Genomic DNA, 18,828 nt, shown 5'->3' with positions numbered 1-18,828 from the left:
GTGCAGGACTCCCAAAATGTTCATTTGCAAGTCAAATCGGGTAGTAAGGAAGGCAAATTCAATGCTAGCATTTATATCGACTGGAATAAAAAAACAGAGATGTAATGCTAAGGCGTTATAAGGCACTGGTCAGGCTGCATTTGGAGTACTGTGAGCAAATTTGGGCCCCATATCCGAGGAAGGATGTGCTGGCTCTGGAGAAGGTCCAGAGGAGTTTTACAATAATTATTCCAGGAATGAGTGGGTTAGCACATGATAAGCATTTGACGGCACTGGGCCCCTACTCACTGGAGTTTAGAAGGTCGAGGGGGGACCTCATTAAAATTTTCAGAATATTGAAAGACATAGATAGAGTGGATGTGGAGAGGATGTTTCCACTGGTGGGAGAATCTAGGACCAGAGGTCATAGCCTCAGAATTAAAGGGCCCTCTTTTAGAAGGGAGGTGAGGAGGAACTTTATTAGTCCGAGGGTAGTTAATCTGTGGAACTTATTGCCACAGAGGGCTGTGGAGGCCAAGTCAGTGGATATTTCTAAGGCAGAGATAGACAAATTCTGGATTATGGGGAGAAGGCAGGAAAATTGGATTAGGAGACAGAGATCAGCCATGATTGAATGGCAGAGTAGACTTTATGGGCCGAATGGCCTAATTCTACTCCTATTAAAAAATCTAAATCTAAATCTAAAATCTATAACTTGTGACTATCACAATATATAAGCACCATCACCCAGTTAGTGCAGAAAGTACAGAACAGTCCACTGAGTCTATCTGCAAGAGTCGCCATTTTGGTGCCATTTCACAGTCCCAGCTCCAGCTTACAGCCGTCGCCTCCATTTTGGTTGTCCCGCGACCCGATGTCCCTCTCCTTGCCCGGGCCTCTTCAGCGCTTGTACCCCACCCGGCAGCAGCTCCTGGTGGGCCGCACAGCTGAAGCTCCAGGAGAGAGAGAATGTGATTGCAAGAATTTGTTTGAAAGAAAATTTGCTTTGTTATCTTTAAATTATTGAAGCTTTTTTGAGTTGGTTCATACCTCTGGTCGTAGTTATTTATCGACTTCTCTGTGGCCTTTGTTAGCTGTGAACTGTTGTAGATTTTGATGTCATTTCAAAACAAAGGCCTTTTTCAAAGGATGAAGATAACAAAGGATAAGATATATCCTTCGTGTATCGGATATCCTCATATAATCATACCCTATCTATAATCATACTACTAGGTTAATTCCCGGAATGGCGGGACTATCATATGTTGAAAGACTGGAGCGGCTAGGCTTGTATGCACTGGAATTTAGAAAGATGAGAGGAGATCTTATCAAAACATATAAGATTATTAAGGGGTTGGACACGTTAGAGGCAGGAAACATGTTCCCAATGTTGGGGGAGTCCAGAACAAGGGGCCACAGTTTAAGAATAAGGGGTAGGTCATTTAGAACTGAGATGAGGAAAAACTTTTTCAGTCAGAGAGTTGTGAATCTGTGGAATTCTCTGCCTCAGAAGGCAGTGGAGGCCAATTCTCTGAATGCATTCAAGAGAGAGCTAGATAGTGCTCTTAAGGATAGCGGCATCAGTGGGTATGGGGAGAAGGCAGGAATGGGGTACTGATTGAGAATGATCAGCCATGATCACATTGAATGGCGGTACTGGCTAGAAGGGCCGAATGGCCTCCTCCTGCACCTATTGTCTATTGTCTATCTCTCATCTAGTAAGGGGGACTTTAGGAATGTCTATTGTCATAATCTTGATATGTATATTTTTCATTGTCACAACTGACCCCATTGTCTTATGTCGGCAAATATCTATTTATTAGTTCTACCAGTTTCTACTTTATGTCGTGTTTTAAATCCAACTCCATCATTGCATGTGCTGATGGTCACCAAATAATGTATTCTACATTAGTGAAGCCAAACGCAAATTGGTGGAACAGCACCTCATATTGCACTTGGGCAGCGGTATGAATATTGATTTCTCTAACAACAAGTAACCCTTACATCCACTCTCTCTCCATTCCTCCCCCACCCGTCATTGTACTAGTTTCAAAGTCGTCTTGTTGAGTCTCATTGCAACTCATTTTCATCCAGCCCACAACTAACAATGGCCTATTTCCTTTATCATCATTACATTTTTGCATATCTTTTATTCATTTCTTCTATATCTCTCTGTATCACCATCTATATCCCTCGTTTTCCTTTCCTCTGACTCTCAGCCTAACGAAAGTTCTCGACCCAAAACATCACCTATTCCTTTTCTCCAGAGATGCTGTCTGACCCGCTGAGGTACTCCAGCTTTTTGTATCTATCTTCAGATTAAACCAGCATCTGCAGTTCCTACCTACACAATGTACTCTAAATGCTATGTAACCAAGATATTGTAAACAATTAGCAAATTGAAAAGGGTAGCTCATCCAGCATGGAGCCTAATTCACCTGGGATGTGATTGAATGATTGAGTGACTACACCTGTTCACCTCATCCTATTCATAAAACAAACAAGTGAGTTTGTAGGAAAAAAAACTGCCGATGCTGGTTAAAATTGAAAGTAGGCACACAATGCTGGAGTAACTCAACGGGTCAAGCAGTATCTCAGGAGAGAAGGAATGGGTGACGTTTCAGCTCGAGACCCTTCTTCAGACAAGTGAGTTTGCCTTGTTTTATTATATTCTATCAATCCACTAAGCTACTTTAAATGCCTTGCAAAGCCATTCAGAGATTAATATTAATCCATGTACCATTGTTTGTTGATTAGTTTCTACCTTCCTGCAATAATCCAATATCCTTTATTATACACATGTGAGCTCCACCATTTTTCATCCATATCTAATTTTAGTATTTCCTTATTGACTTAGTTGCTGCCTCCGTGCCTCAATGAGCATATGATATGAATCTTATTTTTGTTATTTTTAGTGCACTATTTTTGTTTCATCAGTTAATTTGAGCATCTTGGTATTTACTGACAGAAGAATTGAAGAAATAATATATGCAGAACTCCTCTCAGCATTGTCCAGTGTGGCATTTCATTTCTTCTACATAATCTTCCTTTCTTAGCCATTCTTTTTTTCTGATGGCTGAGATTAAGGGGATTAGTTGAATTATGTCTTTCACACCAAATTGAACATAGAACATTAGAGCTCAGGTACAGGGGCCTTTGGCCCACAATGAATGTGCTGAACATAACGCCAAGATAAACTAATCTCTACCTGCACCTGATCCATATTCCTCAATACCCTGTGTATCCACGTATCTATCTAAAATCCTCTTAAATGCCACTATCGTATCTGCCTCCACCACTACCGCTAGCAGCATGTTTTAGTCGCCCACCAGTCTCTGCGTAAAAAAACTGTGTACCAGATATCTCCTTTAAACATTCCCCCTCTGAACTGAAACCTGCACTCTCTATTCTTTGACATTTCTAACTGTCCCCTCTAGTCTCAGACTTTATCTAGATTTCCAAATTTTAAAAATGTCATAAATAAGATCGCTAGCTATTTCATAAGCAGTGAGAAATGGAATTATCTCGGTATATTCCAGAATTTTATTGCGTATCAATAGCTGTGTGTTTATGTGTATTTAACAAGATTGTTATGTGATTAATGCCCCCAAATGTTAATGCAATTTGACAAAAATGGTTATTGCCAATGAATTGCCCTCTTAATTATGTTTTAATGCACGTAATAATGGAACAGTAACCTGTTAAGTGGATAAAAGCATTTAGTGTTGTGCACATTTTCAAACTCTGTATAACCTGTGGTTATGTAAGGGACTGCTACAAGATGGATATTAAGAGTCCCTGTGGAAAGGATAATTGCCGAGGTCCCACTTTAATGACAGAAGGATGATGCACGAAGACCTCCAGCTGATAGAGTGGTTGAGCTCATAACAGTGGACTTTCCAGAGAAAGCCTTCCCAAAAAAGCAGCTAAAAAAAATAATCAGTGACAATCAACTTGAACCTGAAGCCTGGGATGGCTGGAAATGTCCTTTCATACACAAGATTTTCTTGTCTGCACAGATTACAAAGGGAGGTGTCAGAAGTTAGTAAACCCTTCTCATTAGAGTCAAAGAGTCATGCAGGATGAACACAGGCCCTTCAGCCCAACTCATTCATGACAAGCCCACCGACTCGCACAGCTATCTGGACTACACTTCTTCCCACCCGGTCCCCTGCAAAAAGTCTATCTCCTACTCCCAATTCCTCCGTCTACGCCGCATCTGCGCCCGGGATGAGGTGTTTCAGACTAGGGCTTCCGAGATGTCCTCATTTTTCAGAAAACGGGGCTTCCCCTCCTCCATTATAGATGAGGCTCTCACTAGGGTCTCTTCTACATCCCGCAGCTCCGCTCTTGCTCCCCATCCCCCCACTCGCAACAAGGACAGGATCCCCCTCGTTCTCACCTTCCACCCCACCAGCCAGCGGATCCAACATATCATCCACCAACATTTCCGTCACCTACAACAGGACCCCACCACTGGCCATATCTTCCCCTCCCCTCTCTGCATTCCGCAGAGACCGTTCCCTCCGCAACTCCCTGGTCCACTCGTCCCTTCCTACCCAAACCACCCTAACCCCGGGCACTTTCCCCTGCAACCGCACGAGATGCAACACCTGTCCCTTTACCTCCCCCCTCAACTCCATCAAAGGACCCAAACATTCTTTCCAGGTGAGACAGAGGTTCACCTGCACCTCCTCCAACCTCATCTATTGCATCCGCTGCTCTAGATGTCAACTCATCTATATCGGCGAAACCAAGCGCAGGCTCGGCGATCGCTTCGCTGAACACCTGCGCTCGGTCCGCATTAACGCAACTGATCTCCCGGTGGCCCAGCACTTTAACTCCCCCTCCCATTCCCAGTCTGACCTCTCTGTCATGGGCCTCCTCCAGTGCCATAGTGAGGCCCGCCGGAAATTGGAGGAGCAGCACCTTATATTTCGCCTGGGCAGTTTGCGGCCCGGTGGTATGAACGTCGACTTCTCCAACTTCAGATAGCTCCTCTGTCCCTCCCTTCCCCTCCTCCTTCCCAGATCTCCCTCTATCTTCCTGTCTCCACCTATATCCTTCCTTTGTCCCACCCCCGACATCAGTCTGAAGAAGGGTCTCGACCCGAAACGTCACCCATTCCTTCTCTCCCGAGATGCTGCCTGACCTGCTGAGTTACTCCAGCATTTTGTGAATAAATCGATTTGTACCAGCATCTGCAGTTATTTTCTTATAACATCTAAGCTGGATTCATTTGGCCCACATCCCTCTAAACCTCTCCGATCCATATACCTGTCCCAATGGCTTTTAAATGCTGTTATAGTAGTTGCCGTAACTACTCCTCTCATTCCATTTACCAACCATCCTCTGAGTGAAAACGTTGCCTCTCGGGTTCCCATTATATCTTTCCCCTCTCATCTTAAAGCTTTGTCCTCTGGTTGTCGAATCGCCCATCCCGAGTAAAAGACTCTGTGCAATCACCCTATCTATTCCACTCATGGTTTTGTACACCACTACAAGATCTCCCCTTAGCCTCCTGCCTTCCAAGAAATAAAGCCCAAGTCTGCCTATCCTTTCCCTATGGCTCAGACTTAGGAGTCCTGGCAGCATCCTCATAAATCTGCTTCGCTGCACTCTTTCCATCTCAATGGCATTGTTTCACTGTATCTTTAGGCATTTTAGTAACCATGTTATTAAAACAGCCATCAGCTGTTCTAAAGGGCACCAGTTTTTAAAACCTGTTCGCCTGTAAAACATTGCATCAGTGTCATAAGAATGCACAGATACCGTTACTCTGCCGTGGTAAAGCTTTTAAATTGTGTGCTTTATTATGGAACAATTTATTTGTTGACAAATGCTGCAATATTTTTGTACCTGGCTTTAGGTATTCCTTTCAGGATGAAGAGGATATGTTCATGGTGGTTGACCTCCTCTTAGGTGGCGATCTTCGCTATCACCTTCAACAAAATGTCCAGTTTACAGAAGATGCAATGAAGCTCTATATCTGTGAAATGGCCATGGCGTTAGACTATTTACAGGGCCAGCACATTATCCACAGGTAATTGATGGAAAAAGAAGCATTCATTTAAGTTGATTCCACCAAAAAGGAAGCTTTGCAGTCCATTTTACTGCAATATCACAAGTTGCCGACTTCAGGATAACAATTGACAGTAGTACTTATAGTGTTGTTCATCTCCTTCTGTGCTTTCTCTGAGAGTCTCTTGTGGAGGGATTCTGTATTAGCTCTGATCTAGTTCAGGCATAGGCAATATAAACATCTGTTCATGTAGCCTCCTGCTTGCTTGTACCTTTCTATACATATATATATATATATATATAGATAGATATACAATCAGCCAAAGCATTATGACCTGATGGTCAAAACATTATGACCACCTGCCTAATATGCTGTTGGTCCTCCGTGTGCAGCCCCATACGCAGCAGGGTGCGATGCACTGTGTATTGTGACACATTCCTCCCGTGACCACCATTAAACTTTTCTGTGACTTGAGCCACAGTAGACCTTCTGTCAGTTCGGACCAGACGGGATAGCCCTCGTTGCCCTCGCGCATCAATGAACCTTTGGGCGCCCAACACCCTGTCGCCGGTTTGTGGTTTGTCCCTCCTCGGACCACTGTCGGTAGGTACTCACCACTGCTGACCGGGAGCAACCCACAAGCCTTGCCGTCTCAGAGATGCTCTGACCCAGTCGTCTGGCTATAACAATATGGCCTTTGTCAAAGTCACTCAGGTCTTTACACCTGCCCATTTCTCCTACATCCAACACATCAACTTCAAGAACTGACTGTTCACTTGCTGCCTAATATATCCCACCCCTTGACAGGTGCCATTGTAACAAGAGAATTAATGTTATTCACTTTGCCTGTCAGTGATCATAATGTTTTGGCTGATTGGTGTATATATACCTATTACTTATGACCTTATAGGAGAATGGGGTTAGGAGGGAGAGATAGATCAGCAATGATTGAATGGCAGAGTAGACTTGATGAGCCGAATGGCCTAATTCTGTTCCCATCACTTATGAGCTTATATATGGTAAGAACTTTTGTGATGCGCGTTCCTGCAAATTAGACACCATTTCTCAAACTTCTAACCGATTGTGTTATTACATAATGAGTTCATTTTGTGTATGGAAATAGAATATTAGACTCTTTATCATGAAGTCATATAATGGTCAGGATTGAGCAATGTTGGTTGTAAATAAGCAGTGAAGTTTGGAGTTTAATTTGACTACATTTGGGAACTGGGGAGAAGTTTAATTTAAGAAATTAAATAAAACAGACAGGGCTCATTAACTATATTCATTGTTTGTGCATTTACCTTTGCTTCTTTTGCAGGGATGTCAAGCCTGACAACATTCTTCTTGATGAGCAAGGTTAGAAAATGTGCTAATTTGCATTTACAACCAGTCTCTTCATTAATGGCATTCCTAATAGATTTAGCTCTAATGTTTTGCACCTGACAGTAAATACTATGCAAAGCTGTTCTTTTCGTCTCTGGTGTTTGTGTTGCCTGATGCCTCTGTTTTTAAACAAGCACACTCTTCCAGGTCATGCGCATCTGACAGATTTCAACATAGCAACAATTATTAAAGATGGAGAAAGAGCGACTGCTTTGGCTGGAACAAAGCCATACATGGGTGAGCATTCATTAGATTTTATAACTTAGAATTGATCATTTGACTCTGATCTCCTTTGTGGATTCTCTCTATTCTTAAGGGGTTGGAGAGGCTAGATGCGGGAAGATTGTTCCCGATGTTGGGGGAGTCCAGAACCAGGGGTCACAGCTTAAGGATAAGGGGGAAGTCTTTTAGGACCGAGATGAGAAAATATTTCTTCACACAGAGAGTGGTGAGTCTGTGGAATTCTCTGCCACAAAAGGTAGTTGAGGCCAGTTCATTGGCTATATTTAAGAGGGAGTTAGATGTGGCCCTTTTTGCTAAAGGGATCAGGGGGTATGGAGAGAAGGCAGGTACAGGCTACTGAGCTGGATGATCAGCCATGATCATATTGAATGGCGGTGCGTACAGGCTCGAAGGGCCGAATGGCCTACTCCTGCACCTATTTTCTATGTTTCTATGTTTCTATTCCACCTATGACTTCCCAGAAGAGAAGACTAACATAAGTGTAGGAAAGAACTGCAGATGCTGCTTTAAATCGAAGACAGACACAAAATGCTGGAGTTACTCAACGGGACAGGCAGCATCTCTGGAGAGAAGGAACAGGCGACGTTTCGGGTCGAGACCCTTCTTCAGACTCGGACTTTAGACATCTTCAGTCTGAAGAAGGGTCTCGACCCAAAACGTCATCCATTCCTTCTCTCCAGAGATGCTGCCTGTCCCGCTGAGTTACTCCAGCATTTTGTGTCTATGATCTAAAGAAGACTAACATTCACAGTTTCCAGCGATAGTCTGAAAAATACTAACATGGTCTGGAGAAAAGTCCATTTTTCTACTCTGCATTTCACAGTGATATGGAGAATAGAACAAGAAGGACAAGATGTCTCTTCATCATACATCAGAGAATCATACCATCAAACACCAGAGGAGGCCATTTGATCCATGCACGTGTGATCTATGCACTTCCCTTACAACTTCTTCCTTTTCATGCGTCTTGTGTTTCAGCAATTCCTTGTTGAGATTGCAATTTACCAGACTTCCTGCTTTGTTCGAGATCATTACATCTCATCAATGCTTGCCTTGACTTCAAAAGAGCACATTAATTTCATCCTTACATGAGATGAGGGGTTGTGAGGGTTATCTCTGAATCGGGAAGAGTACCTATGGCCTGGATAGCCAGATGAAGCAACTTTTGGGATGGAGAGGCAGGATTTCATTGCCTTGCCATAGCTAGGCAGACTGGTTGGCAGAGAGGTGATGGAGCAAGCACCCCATGGAGAAGCCAGGGAATTGTGAGAAGCATCAGAAAAGGTTGAAGGGTAGATCACAGAGAAAAGGAATAGAGGAGGCTTAGAGACATTAGTTTAGTTTAATTTAGAGATGTGGAAGTGATTGGAAAAATGGGGTTATGGGCGGAGAGTGGAATCCACCATAGGAATTCCAGATACATTGGATCTTGAAGATAAGGGCTAATCTTCTGTGCACTGGTTCTCCACATCCACAAACCTCAGCTGTCAAAGGTTTCAAGATTCAAGTTCAAGATTCAAGATTCAATTTAATTGTCACATGTACAAATTAAGGTACAGTGAAATTTGAGTTACCATGCAGCCATGCCAAGTAGAAAGCAACAAGACACGCAGCCACATAAAATAAAAATTACCATAAACATCCACCACAGCGGAATCCACATTCCTCACTGTGATGGAAGATTTACCTTTAATCCAAAAAAATAGATGCAGAAGATCTAAACTAAACACAGAAGATGTTGGAAATTCTGCACAGGTTAGGCAACATCTGTGGTGAGAGGACCAATTAACAACTTGGGCATAAACTTCTACCTGAACTGGGAAAAGAGAAATAAAACGGTTTGAAGGCGGCACAGTGGCGCAGCGGTAGAGTTGCTGCCTTTACAGCGAATGCAGCGCCTGAGACTCGGGTTCGATCCTGACTACGGGCGCCGTCTGTACGGAGTTTGTACGTTCTCCCCGTGACCTGCGTGGGTTTTCTCCGAGATCTTCGGTTTCCTCCCACACTCCAAAGACGTACAGGTTTGTAGGTTAATTGTCTGGGTAAAATGTAAAAATTGTCCCTAGTGTGTGTAGGATAGTGTTAATGTGCGGGGATTGCTGGTTGGCGCGGACCCGGTGGGCCGAAGGGCCTGTTTCTGCGCTGTATCTCTAAAATCTAAAAAAATTCTAAAATCTGAAATAGCAGGGAATGGGTTATATTTAAAGTAGAGGATTTAATGTGAGTTGCCAAGCCTCATTCTAATATTTAAATGTTTCTACTCAGCACCTAGAAGCTGGTTGGTGTCCTTCCACCTATATTAACTTTGTCAAAATTACAGGTGGCTTGGGGTCAAATATTTAGCCTTCTAACATTCTGATGCTCCATATCTGCTGATTTTGACAGGTTAAAATTCCCCACTGCCCCACTGCAGTGTTGCCCCACTGCCTATCGTGCAAGAAAACCAACTTTAACCAGTTATAATGCAAAACAAATACAAGAGCAATTTATTATTTTCTTTGCTTCTTGTACAGCTGAAAAGAGAATAACGGTAGAAATAGTGCAATCATTTTGATAGTCTTGGTTCACAGCATCTACAGATTTCATTTTGAAAGTAAGTAATTATCATTACATTTTGTGCTTGTTCCTGATTTTGTAACATGATTTCTACCTTCCAAGTATTAGCAATGGAGACTTCCAGGCCAGGTAAAGCAGGGGGCAGATGAGTGGATCTGGTGCCATCTCAGCCATTACTCTTTGTGCTTTCTGGCAGGTTTGAATGTTCCAGCTGACCTTGCAGCATTATAGAACATCACGTAGGGAAAGATTACTCATTCTTCACATTTTATCATATTTAAAGTAATGACTATGCAAGCACTTTCTGTAAATGTGTTTATTTCATACTTTGGCAATGAGCTGAACACCTGCCAGCAACAAATGCTCTGCAACAAAATGAAATGGTTCAAGGTGTCGAAAAAAAAATGTTCCTATTAGAATTGTGCGGCAAAGAGAGCAATGATTTCTTTCTCCCCCTTAAGAAGTAGAGTTGTCTGTGGATTCCTAAGGAGCAGCAGGTAGACACAAAATGCTGGAGTAACTCAGCGGGACAGGCAGCATCTCTGGAGAGAAGGAATGGGTGACGTTTCGGGGCTGAAGAAGGGTCTCGACCCGCAACGTCACCCATTCCTTCTCTCCCGAGATGCTGCCTGTCCCGCTGAGTTACTCCGGCATTTTGTGTCTACCTTTGATTTAAACCAGCATCTGCAAGTTGGTTTTTTTCTCCTACCTAAAGAGTAGCAATTGTGGCTGATTCCACACAAATTGTTACTTGAAACTCTTCCTATTTATTTCTCCGTGTGGCTCCTTTTCTTTCCGAAATAATAAATGATAAGGATTTCAAAGTTAACTTATTATGGCACTTAAATTCATTCTGCTGTTGTTGTTTGTAGCTCCAGAGATCTTTCACTCCTTTGTCGATGGTGGGACCGGATACTCATTTGAGGTGGATTGGTGGTCACTGGGAGTCACTGCTTATGAACTTCTTCGAGGATGGGTACATTGTTCTCCAATAGTTGCACTTTAAATTTGATGTTATTGATGGTGACCTTGCTCTGGTTTGCTGACAATAGTCTGGTTTTTTTTCAGAGACCCTATGATATCCATTCTACTGTTACCGTTGAATCTCTCATTCAGTTGTTCAGTACAGTCAGTGTACAATACTCCTGTACTTGGACAAAGGAAGTTGTTACTTTGCTGAGAAAGGTAAGATTTCATTGCCTCGTACGAGTTCCATAATTATATCGGCTATCGACTTGCTTTCCTGGAGAAACCTAAGAGAAGTCTGGAAATAAATCTCTAGCCACAGGCAAGGGCCCAGGGGACTGGAGAGTAGATCATGTTGTTCCTTAGCTCAAGAAAGGAAGTAGAGAGAATCCAGGGAATTATAGCATGGTGAGCCTTCTGTCAGTGGTAGGGAAGCTCTGGGAGAGGCTTCTTCGGGATAGCACTTCAAAGGTTTCAGAGGTCTTCTGTTGTCACGTGTACCAATCAAGGTACAGTGATATGCGAATTACCATACAGCCATATGGTGGCACGGTGGCGCAGCGGTGGAGTTGCTGCCTTACAGCGAATGCAGCGCCGGAGACTCGGGTTCGATCCTGACTACGGCCGCCATCTGTACGGAGTTTGTACGTTCTCCCCGTGACCTACGTGGGTTTTCTCCGAGATCTTCGGTTTCCTCCCACACTCCAAAGATGTACAGGTATGTAGGTTAATTGACTGGGTAAATGTAAAAATTGTCCCTAGTGTGTGTAGGATAGTGTTAAGGATAATGTTAATGTGCGGGGATCGCTGGGCGGTGCGGACTCGGTGGGCCGAAGGGCCTGTTTCCGCGCTGTATCTCTAAATCTAAAGAAAATCATGCTAAAAAAGCAACAAGACACACAACTACATAAAAGTGAACATAAACATCCACCACAGCGGGTTCCCCACATTCCTCACTGTGATGGAAGACAATAAAGTTTAAAGTTCTTCCCTCATTTTCTCCTGCGGTCGGGGCAGTCGAACCATCCATCGGGGCGAGCGAAGCTCCCGCAGCCGGCGGTCGAATCCCCCGCGTCCAGGTGGTCGAAGCTCCTGCGGCTTGGAGCTCCTGAAGTTGGTCTCTAAACGGAGACCACGAGCTCCGTGATGTTAAACTCCGCAGGCTCCCGCGGTGGAGCTGAAAGGTCGATCCCTGGCAAAGGGATTGCGAGCTCCGCGATGTTAAAGTCCCGCAGGCTCCCGCGGTGGAGTTCTCGAAGTCGGTTCCCAGCGAAGGCCGCCAACTCCTCGATGTTAGGCCGCAGTGCGGACGGAGATACAATGTGGAAAAAAAAAATCGCATCTCCGTCGAGGTAAGAGATTAGAAAAAGTTTCCCCCACCCCCCACATAAAACAAGCTAGAGAACACTAAAAACATACATTTAACACATACTAAAAAAACAACGAAGAGGAAAAGGGACAGACAGACTGTTGGCGAGGCAGCCATTGCTGGTGCCACCCAGTGGAGATTTACTTGCATTTGGAAGAGAATGGCTAATTAGGGGCAGTCAGCTTACCTATGTACGTGGCAAGTCACGGCTTACTAACTTATTTGAGGAGACCACAAAGGTGATTGATGAGGCTAGGACAGTGAATATGGTCTAAATACATTTTAGTAAGGCATTTGATAAAGTCCCTCATGGTTGGCTGATCCAGAAGAATAAAATGCACAGATGACCAGCAACATCGTATGGATTCATTACTCACAATCTATTCATAACCTGTTAGAAGACAGAGGATTGTGGTGAAAGGATGATATTCGGGCTGGACCTGTAGAGTTCTACAGGGATCTATGCTGGGACCACTGTTGTTTATGCAATGTATAAATGGCTTGGATGTAAACATAGATGGGTTGGTTCGTAAGTTTGCACATGACACCTAGATTGGTAGAGTCGTGGACTCTGAGGAAAGCTGTCAAAGTATACAGTCAAAGGATATAGAACAGTTACAGAGTTTGGCAGAGAAATTGCAGGTGGAATTTATTCCAAGCAAGTGTGAGGTGGTGTCGCACTTTGAGAGGTTGAATGTAAGGAGAAAATATACAGTTAATGGCAAGACCTTCAACAGGATTATGCGCGGGGACGTAAGTTGGGCGGCACGGTAGCGCAGCAGAGTTGCTGCTTTACAGCGAATGCAGCGCCGGAGACTCAGGTTCGATCCTGACTATGGGTGCTGTACTGTAAGGAGTTTGTACTGACTACGAGCGCCGTTTGTACGGAGTTTGTACGTTCTCCCCGTGACCTGCGTGGGTTTTCTCCGAGATCTTCGGTTTCCTCCCACTCTCTAAAGATGTACAGGTATGTAGGTAAATTGGCTGGGTAAATGTAAAAATTGTCCCTAGTGTGTAGGATAGTGTTAATAGTGTTAGTGTGCGGGGATCGCTGGGCGGCGCGGACTTGGTGGGCCGAAAAGGCCTGTTTCCGCGCTGTATATATATGATATGATATGATATGATAGAGCTCTTAAGGATAGCGGAGTCAGGGGGTATGGGGAGAAGGCAGGAACGGGGTACTGATTGAGAATGATCAGCCATGATCACATTGAATGGCGGTGCTGGCTCGAAGGGCCGAATGGCCTCCTCCTGCACCTATTGTCTATTGTCTATTCTTCTTGCGTTTGAGGCAGCAGAAGTTATGAAGCTGCTTCTGCTTCTGCTGTCTCTGTTTGTTGTCGTTCGCCTGACTGAGGTCAGTTGACAGGGCTCACCACGGGGAGGTCGACAACGTGAGCCCCAGGGGCAAAGTTTAAAGAATATGTGCTGGCTAGTTTTTCTACGCAGAGAGTAGTGGGTGCCTGGTACATGCTGTCAGGGGTGGTGGTGGGGGCAGATACAATAGGCGAATTTTGAGGCTTTTGAATAGGCACATGGATGTGCAGGTGGAATTTATTCCAAGCAAGCGTGAGGTGTTGCACTTTGAGAGGTTGAATGTAAGGAGAAAATATACAGTTAATGGCAAGACCTTCAACAGCATTCATATGCAGAGAGATCTTGGGGTCCGAATCTATAACCCCCTGAAAGTGGAGGGTTATGATTAGGGAGGGATATGGATTATGCGCGGGGACGTAAGTTGGTCTTGGCATCATGTTCGGCACAGGCATTGTGAGCCACATGGTCTGTTCCTGTGCTGTACAGTTAGTTCTCTGTTTTATGTTCTATGCAATTGCATACCGGTAGAAAAAAAGCAAATGGGATGCGTATGTTATAGAGACAAGCATTAAATACGGAAGCCAGGAAATTATCTTAATTCCCTGCAGGCATTATTTTGATGTTATTAAAATATTTGAGAGTGAAAAGACGAGAATATCCTGACTGTGTTTGATGAAGCAATGTAAAGATGTAGTTGTGTAAAGAGAAACTAGCATCCACAAAGTGGGCAGGGCATGATTACGTGCCGTGTATTCATTATAACGCAGCGCAAATTTATATGAATTATAATAACCAGGATGGGTGATTCATTATATTTGTGAAAATGTTCGCAAATTGGAGTAACAGTCTTGTGCCCACCCAGTAATGTCTCGACTCCTTCACTAATGAGCTCAGTGGCTTCCTTGTTGAATGGTGATAGAAGGATCGGCAGTCTGAAAGAATGTGAGTGCCCCTGCTCTGGCGAATTGGTACTTAATTCACCTCACATCCGGAATCTTGGAATCATCCTTGATCAAACCCTCTCCTTCGACAAACACATCAAACACATCACAAAGACAGCCTTCTTCCACCTCAAAAACATTGCCCGTCTCCGTCCATCCCTCTCCTCCACAGCTGCAGAAACCCTCATCCACGCCTTCATCACCTCCCGTCTGGACTACTGCAACAGCCTCCTCTATGGCGCACCCTCACAAATCATCAATAAACTTCAATACATTCAAAACTCCGCTGCCCGTCTACTCACACACACCTCGATCCGTGACCATATCACCCCCGTCCTTTATAAACTCCACTGGCTCCCCATCCCCCAGAGAATCCAGTACAAAATCCTCCTCATAACCTACAAAGCCCTCCATAACCTGGCCCCATCCTACCTGACCGACCTCCTCCACAGGCAAACTCCCACCTGCACCCTCCGCTCTGCCGCTGCCAATCTCCTATCCCCCCACATCCGGACTAAACTCAGATCCTGGGGGGACAGGGCTTTCTCCATCGCTGCTCCCACCCTATGGAACTCACTACCCCAAACCGTTAGAGACTCCCCCACACTCACCACATTCAAAACATCGCTGAAGTCTCACCTGTTCAGTACTGCCTTCAACCACTGAAGGTCACCTCACCTTCTGTCTCCTTTCTCTGTTCATTTATTTATTTACTTATTTATCTATTTATTCATTTCCCTATGTTCTCAAAATCTCTGTAAAGCGTCTTTGAGTATATGAAAAGCGCTATATAAATAAAATGTATTATTATTATTATTATTACTGTATTTAATTAGAAAAGAGAAGGACAAAGAGGGATACAACAGAATTTCCCAAGTTGTACTTCTTGAGTCTGGAACACAATAGTCTAGATCTGGGATTGTGATGAAAACGATATAAAGTGAGGCCCAACTTTTCATTGGTCACCCATTCCATCTCTCCAGAGATGCTGCCCGTCCCGCTGAGTTACTCCAGCATTTTGTGCCTGTCTTCGGCAAAGTAGAGCAACCAAGTCCGAAGATGCCACCCAACTGTAGGTGGTACCAGAAGGTGGCGAGGGAAGGAATCTTTGATATGCTGCAAATGCAGTTTTCATGTGAGATAATTAGATCCGTGTCAATGAGAGTCTCAAATAAACTGCAGATGCTGGGAATCTAAGTCAGTCTGCTGCATTTGTGGGAAAAGAAACAGTTAACATTTCAGGTGGAAGACTCTTCTTCAGAGCTGGGAGGGAGACAAAAGGTGTTTGTAATGGAATGGGGAAGATGGGGTGTGGGGGTGGGGGGGGTGCGGGTGGGTTCAGGTATTTCTCAGACAAGGTAAAACCTGGGTGACCAAAGGGTTAAGCTGTAAACAAGCTTATCTGGTCAGTGCGCGAATTAGAGTGAGAACATAAATAAAAGCACAAAGTCAAAATATGTAGCAGTTGTGAAGTGTGTTGTGGCAGAGGAGAATATAATAGAGCTATTTGAGGAGGAAGGGGAATGGTAGGACAGAAGATTAAATTTAGTACTATAATGAAAGACGGACATAACTCCTAGGTAGTGCTTGCATTGTAGATATTACATTTTGCTGTAATCAATGTATGCGTTTACAACTGATGCAACTCTCAGTCATGTTAACTGCCATCAATATTGACTTGTAATCGCATTGAGCCATAACAACGTGCATGACTAACAAAATTGCTTCACACTGATAGTTTTATGTCAGAATTATTTCCATTTATCATTAAATTTAATGTCTTTAGAAACTGAAGATACATAATATTGGCATGTTGCTTGCACTTGTACCACTGCAAATGGTGCAATGATATTCTTTTAATTTAGAGGAAAATAAGCTTCACTGAGGAACAGTGAGAGGAACAGTTCCAAGGATTCTTAGTCATAAAATATATTGCATGTTATTCATTACAGTCTAAACAATAAGTCATCAACAGCAGCTATTGATTGGTAAATTATAGAGCTGTGGTGTTCAGATATATGCTAATGTGCAAACATCCACTATTGTTCACAAGCTAGTTATAATTCTGAATGTGCATTGAATCCAGCAAATGCAATGGACAATAGACAATAGGTGCAGGAGGAGGCCATTCAGCCCTTCAAGCCAGCGCCGCCATTCAATGTGATCATGGCTGATCATTCTCAATCAGTACCCCGTTCCTGCCTTCTCCCCATACCCCCTGACTCCGCTATCCTTAAGAGCTCTATCTAGCTCTCTCTTGAATGCATTCAGAATTGGCCTCCACTGCCCTCTGAGGCAGAGAATTCCACAGATTTACAACTTTCTGATTGAAAATGTTTTTCCTCATCTCCATTCTAAATGGCCTACCCCTTATTCTTAAACTGTGGCCCCTGGTTCTGGACTCCCCCAACATTGGGAACATGTTTCCTGCCTCTAACGTGTCCAACCCCTTAATCTTATATGTTTCGATAAGATCCCCTCTCATCCTTCTAAATTCCAGTGTATACAAGCCTAACCGCTATGCAGATAATATAATTAAAATACTCCTAAAGTCTCTCTTCTATTATTATTCAAAATTAATAATCGTGCGGCACGGTGCCACAACGGTAGAGTTGCTGCCTTACAGCTCTTGCAGCCCGGGTTCCATCCCGACTACAGGTGCTGTCCGTACGGAGTTTGTACGTTCTCCCCGTGACCGCGTGGGTTTCCTCCGAGATCTTCGGTTTCCTCCCACACTCCAAAGACGTGCAGGTTTGTAGGTTAATTGGCTTGGTGTAAATGTAAATTGTCCCTAGTGTGCGTAGGATCACGTTAATGTGTGTGGATCGCTGGTCGGTGTGAACTCGTTGGGCCGAAGGGCCTGTTTCCACGCTGTATCTCTAAACTAAATATTTTAGAAAATAGTAATTTTCATATTACAATTTAATAGGGGCACGCATCGTGGCAGATATTATCCATTGTCTTGCAGATTCGTAAAAAGGATCATAGTCTGAAGAAGGGTCTCGAAACGTCACCCATTCCTTCTCTCCAGAGATGCTGCCTGTCCTGCTGCGTTACTCCAGCTTTTCATGTCTATCTTCGGTTTAAACCAGCATCTGCAATTCCTTCCTACACAAAAGAATCATTGCGCCAGGCCACATAAAGCCCTTCCTATAAAAGCCAATAGATTCAACATTAGCCTGGTTGCCTGGACTACTCGGCACCACATAGCTGAACAAGTATTGTTGCCACTTTTGTAGAAGGCACAATGAAAATTAGAAGTGCCTGATACTGCCTATAATTGAATCAGTTGCTTACCAGACAGGTCACTGATTTATGCCACAGGAAATTCACCTGCACTGAAAATTTGTTATTTAATAGCTCTGCAGAAAAGCCCAAAATGATAAAGTTAAATATTCGATCAGGAAGCATTAAAAATAAAAGTAACTTGTTGAATACATGATCTGCTTTTTCAATTTGCAATTTGCAAATTTTCAATTTGCTCTGGCAATATACAGTTTATTTCATGTTGAAATACCATGAGACATACTTTAGCATCATGCCACCCAGAAGCAGGCCCATTGACCCATCAAGTTTGCTTCGACCATCGAGCACCCATCTGCCCTAATCCCATTTTATTTCCCCCCACGTGTCTATCAACTCTGTGTAAGAAGGAACTGCCGATGCTGGTTTACACCAAAGGTGGACACAAAAAGCTGAGTAACTCAGCGACTCAGACAGCATTTTGGAGAAGTGGGTGATGTTTCGGGTCAAGACCATTCATCAGACATCAGAATGATGAAGGGTCTCAACCTGAAACGTCACCTATTCCTTTTCTCCAGAGATGCTGCCTGACCCGCTGAGTTACTCCAGCTTTTTGTGTCTACATTCTGTCTATCAATTCTCCTGGATTCTAGCACTTATCTGCATATTAAGCTCAATTTATAGTGGCCACAACTAACCACCTCCATGTCTCTTGGATGTGAGAAAAAACTGGATCATCTAGAGGAATCACACAGTCCACCTCATAAAGTCAGATTGCTTCTCGTTCTATTAGCCTTTGACGTTGG

The 18,828-nt window shown here is 43.8% G+C and overlaps 1 protein-coding gene across 4 annotated transcripts in view; it reads left to right on the top strand.

Moving 5' to 3' along the window:
- Positions 1–18,828, top strand: part of stk32c (serine/threonine kinase 32C) — a 298,054-nt gene that overhangs the window by 253,586 nt on the left and 25,640 nt on the right. For all 4 annotated transcript variants that reach the window (XM_078413690.1, XM_078413689.1, XM_078413688.1 and 1 more), the window contains exons 4-8: positions 5,849–6,022; positions 7,323–7,360; positions 7,535–7,624; positions 11,059–11,162; positions 11,255–11,371. In XM_078413690.1, coding sequence (XP_078269816.1) covers positions 5,849–6,022; positions 7,323–7,360; positions 7,535–7,624; positions 11,059–11,162; positions 11,255–11,371 — 523 coding nt within the window. The remainder of the gene's footprint in view (positions 1–5,848; positions 6,023–7,322; positions 7,361–7,534; positions 7,625–11,058; positions 11,163–11,254; positions 11,372–18,828) is intronic.

This window comes from Rhinoraja longicauda, chromosome 16 (assembly GCF_053455715.1).
Source record: "Rhinoraja longicauda isolate Sanriku21f chromosome 16, sRhiLon1.1, whole genome shotgun sequence".
Lineage (NCBI taxonomy): Eukaryota > Metazoa > Chordata > Chondrichthyes > Rajiformes > Arhynchobatidae > Rhinoraja > Rhinoraja longicauda.
Note: the sequence above shows the minus strand (reverse complement) of the source record. Positions and strands in the feature narration are given on the sequence as shown.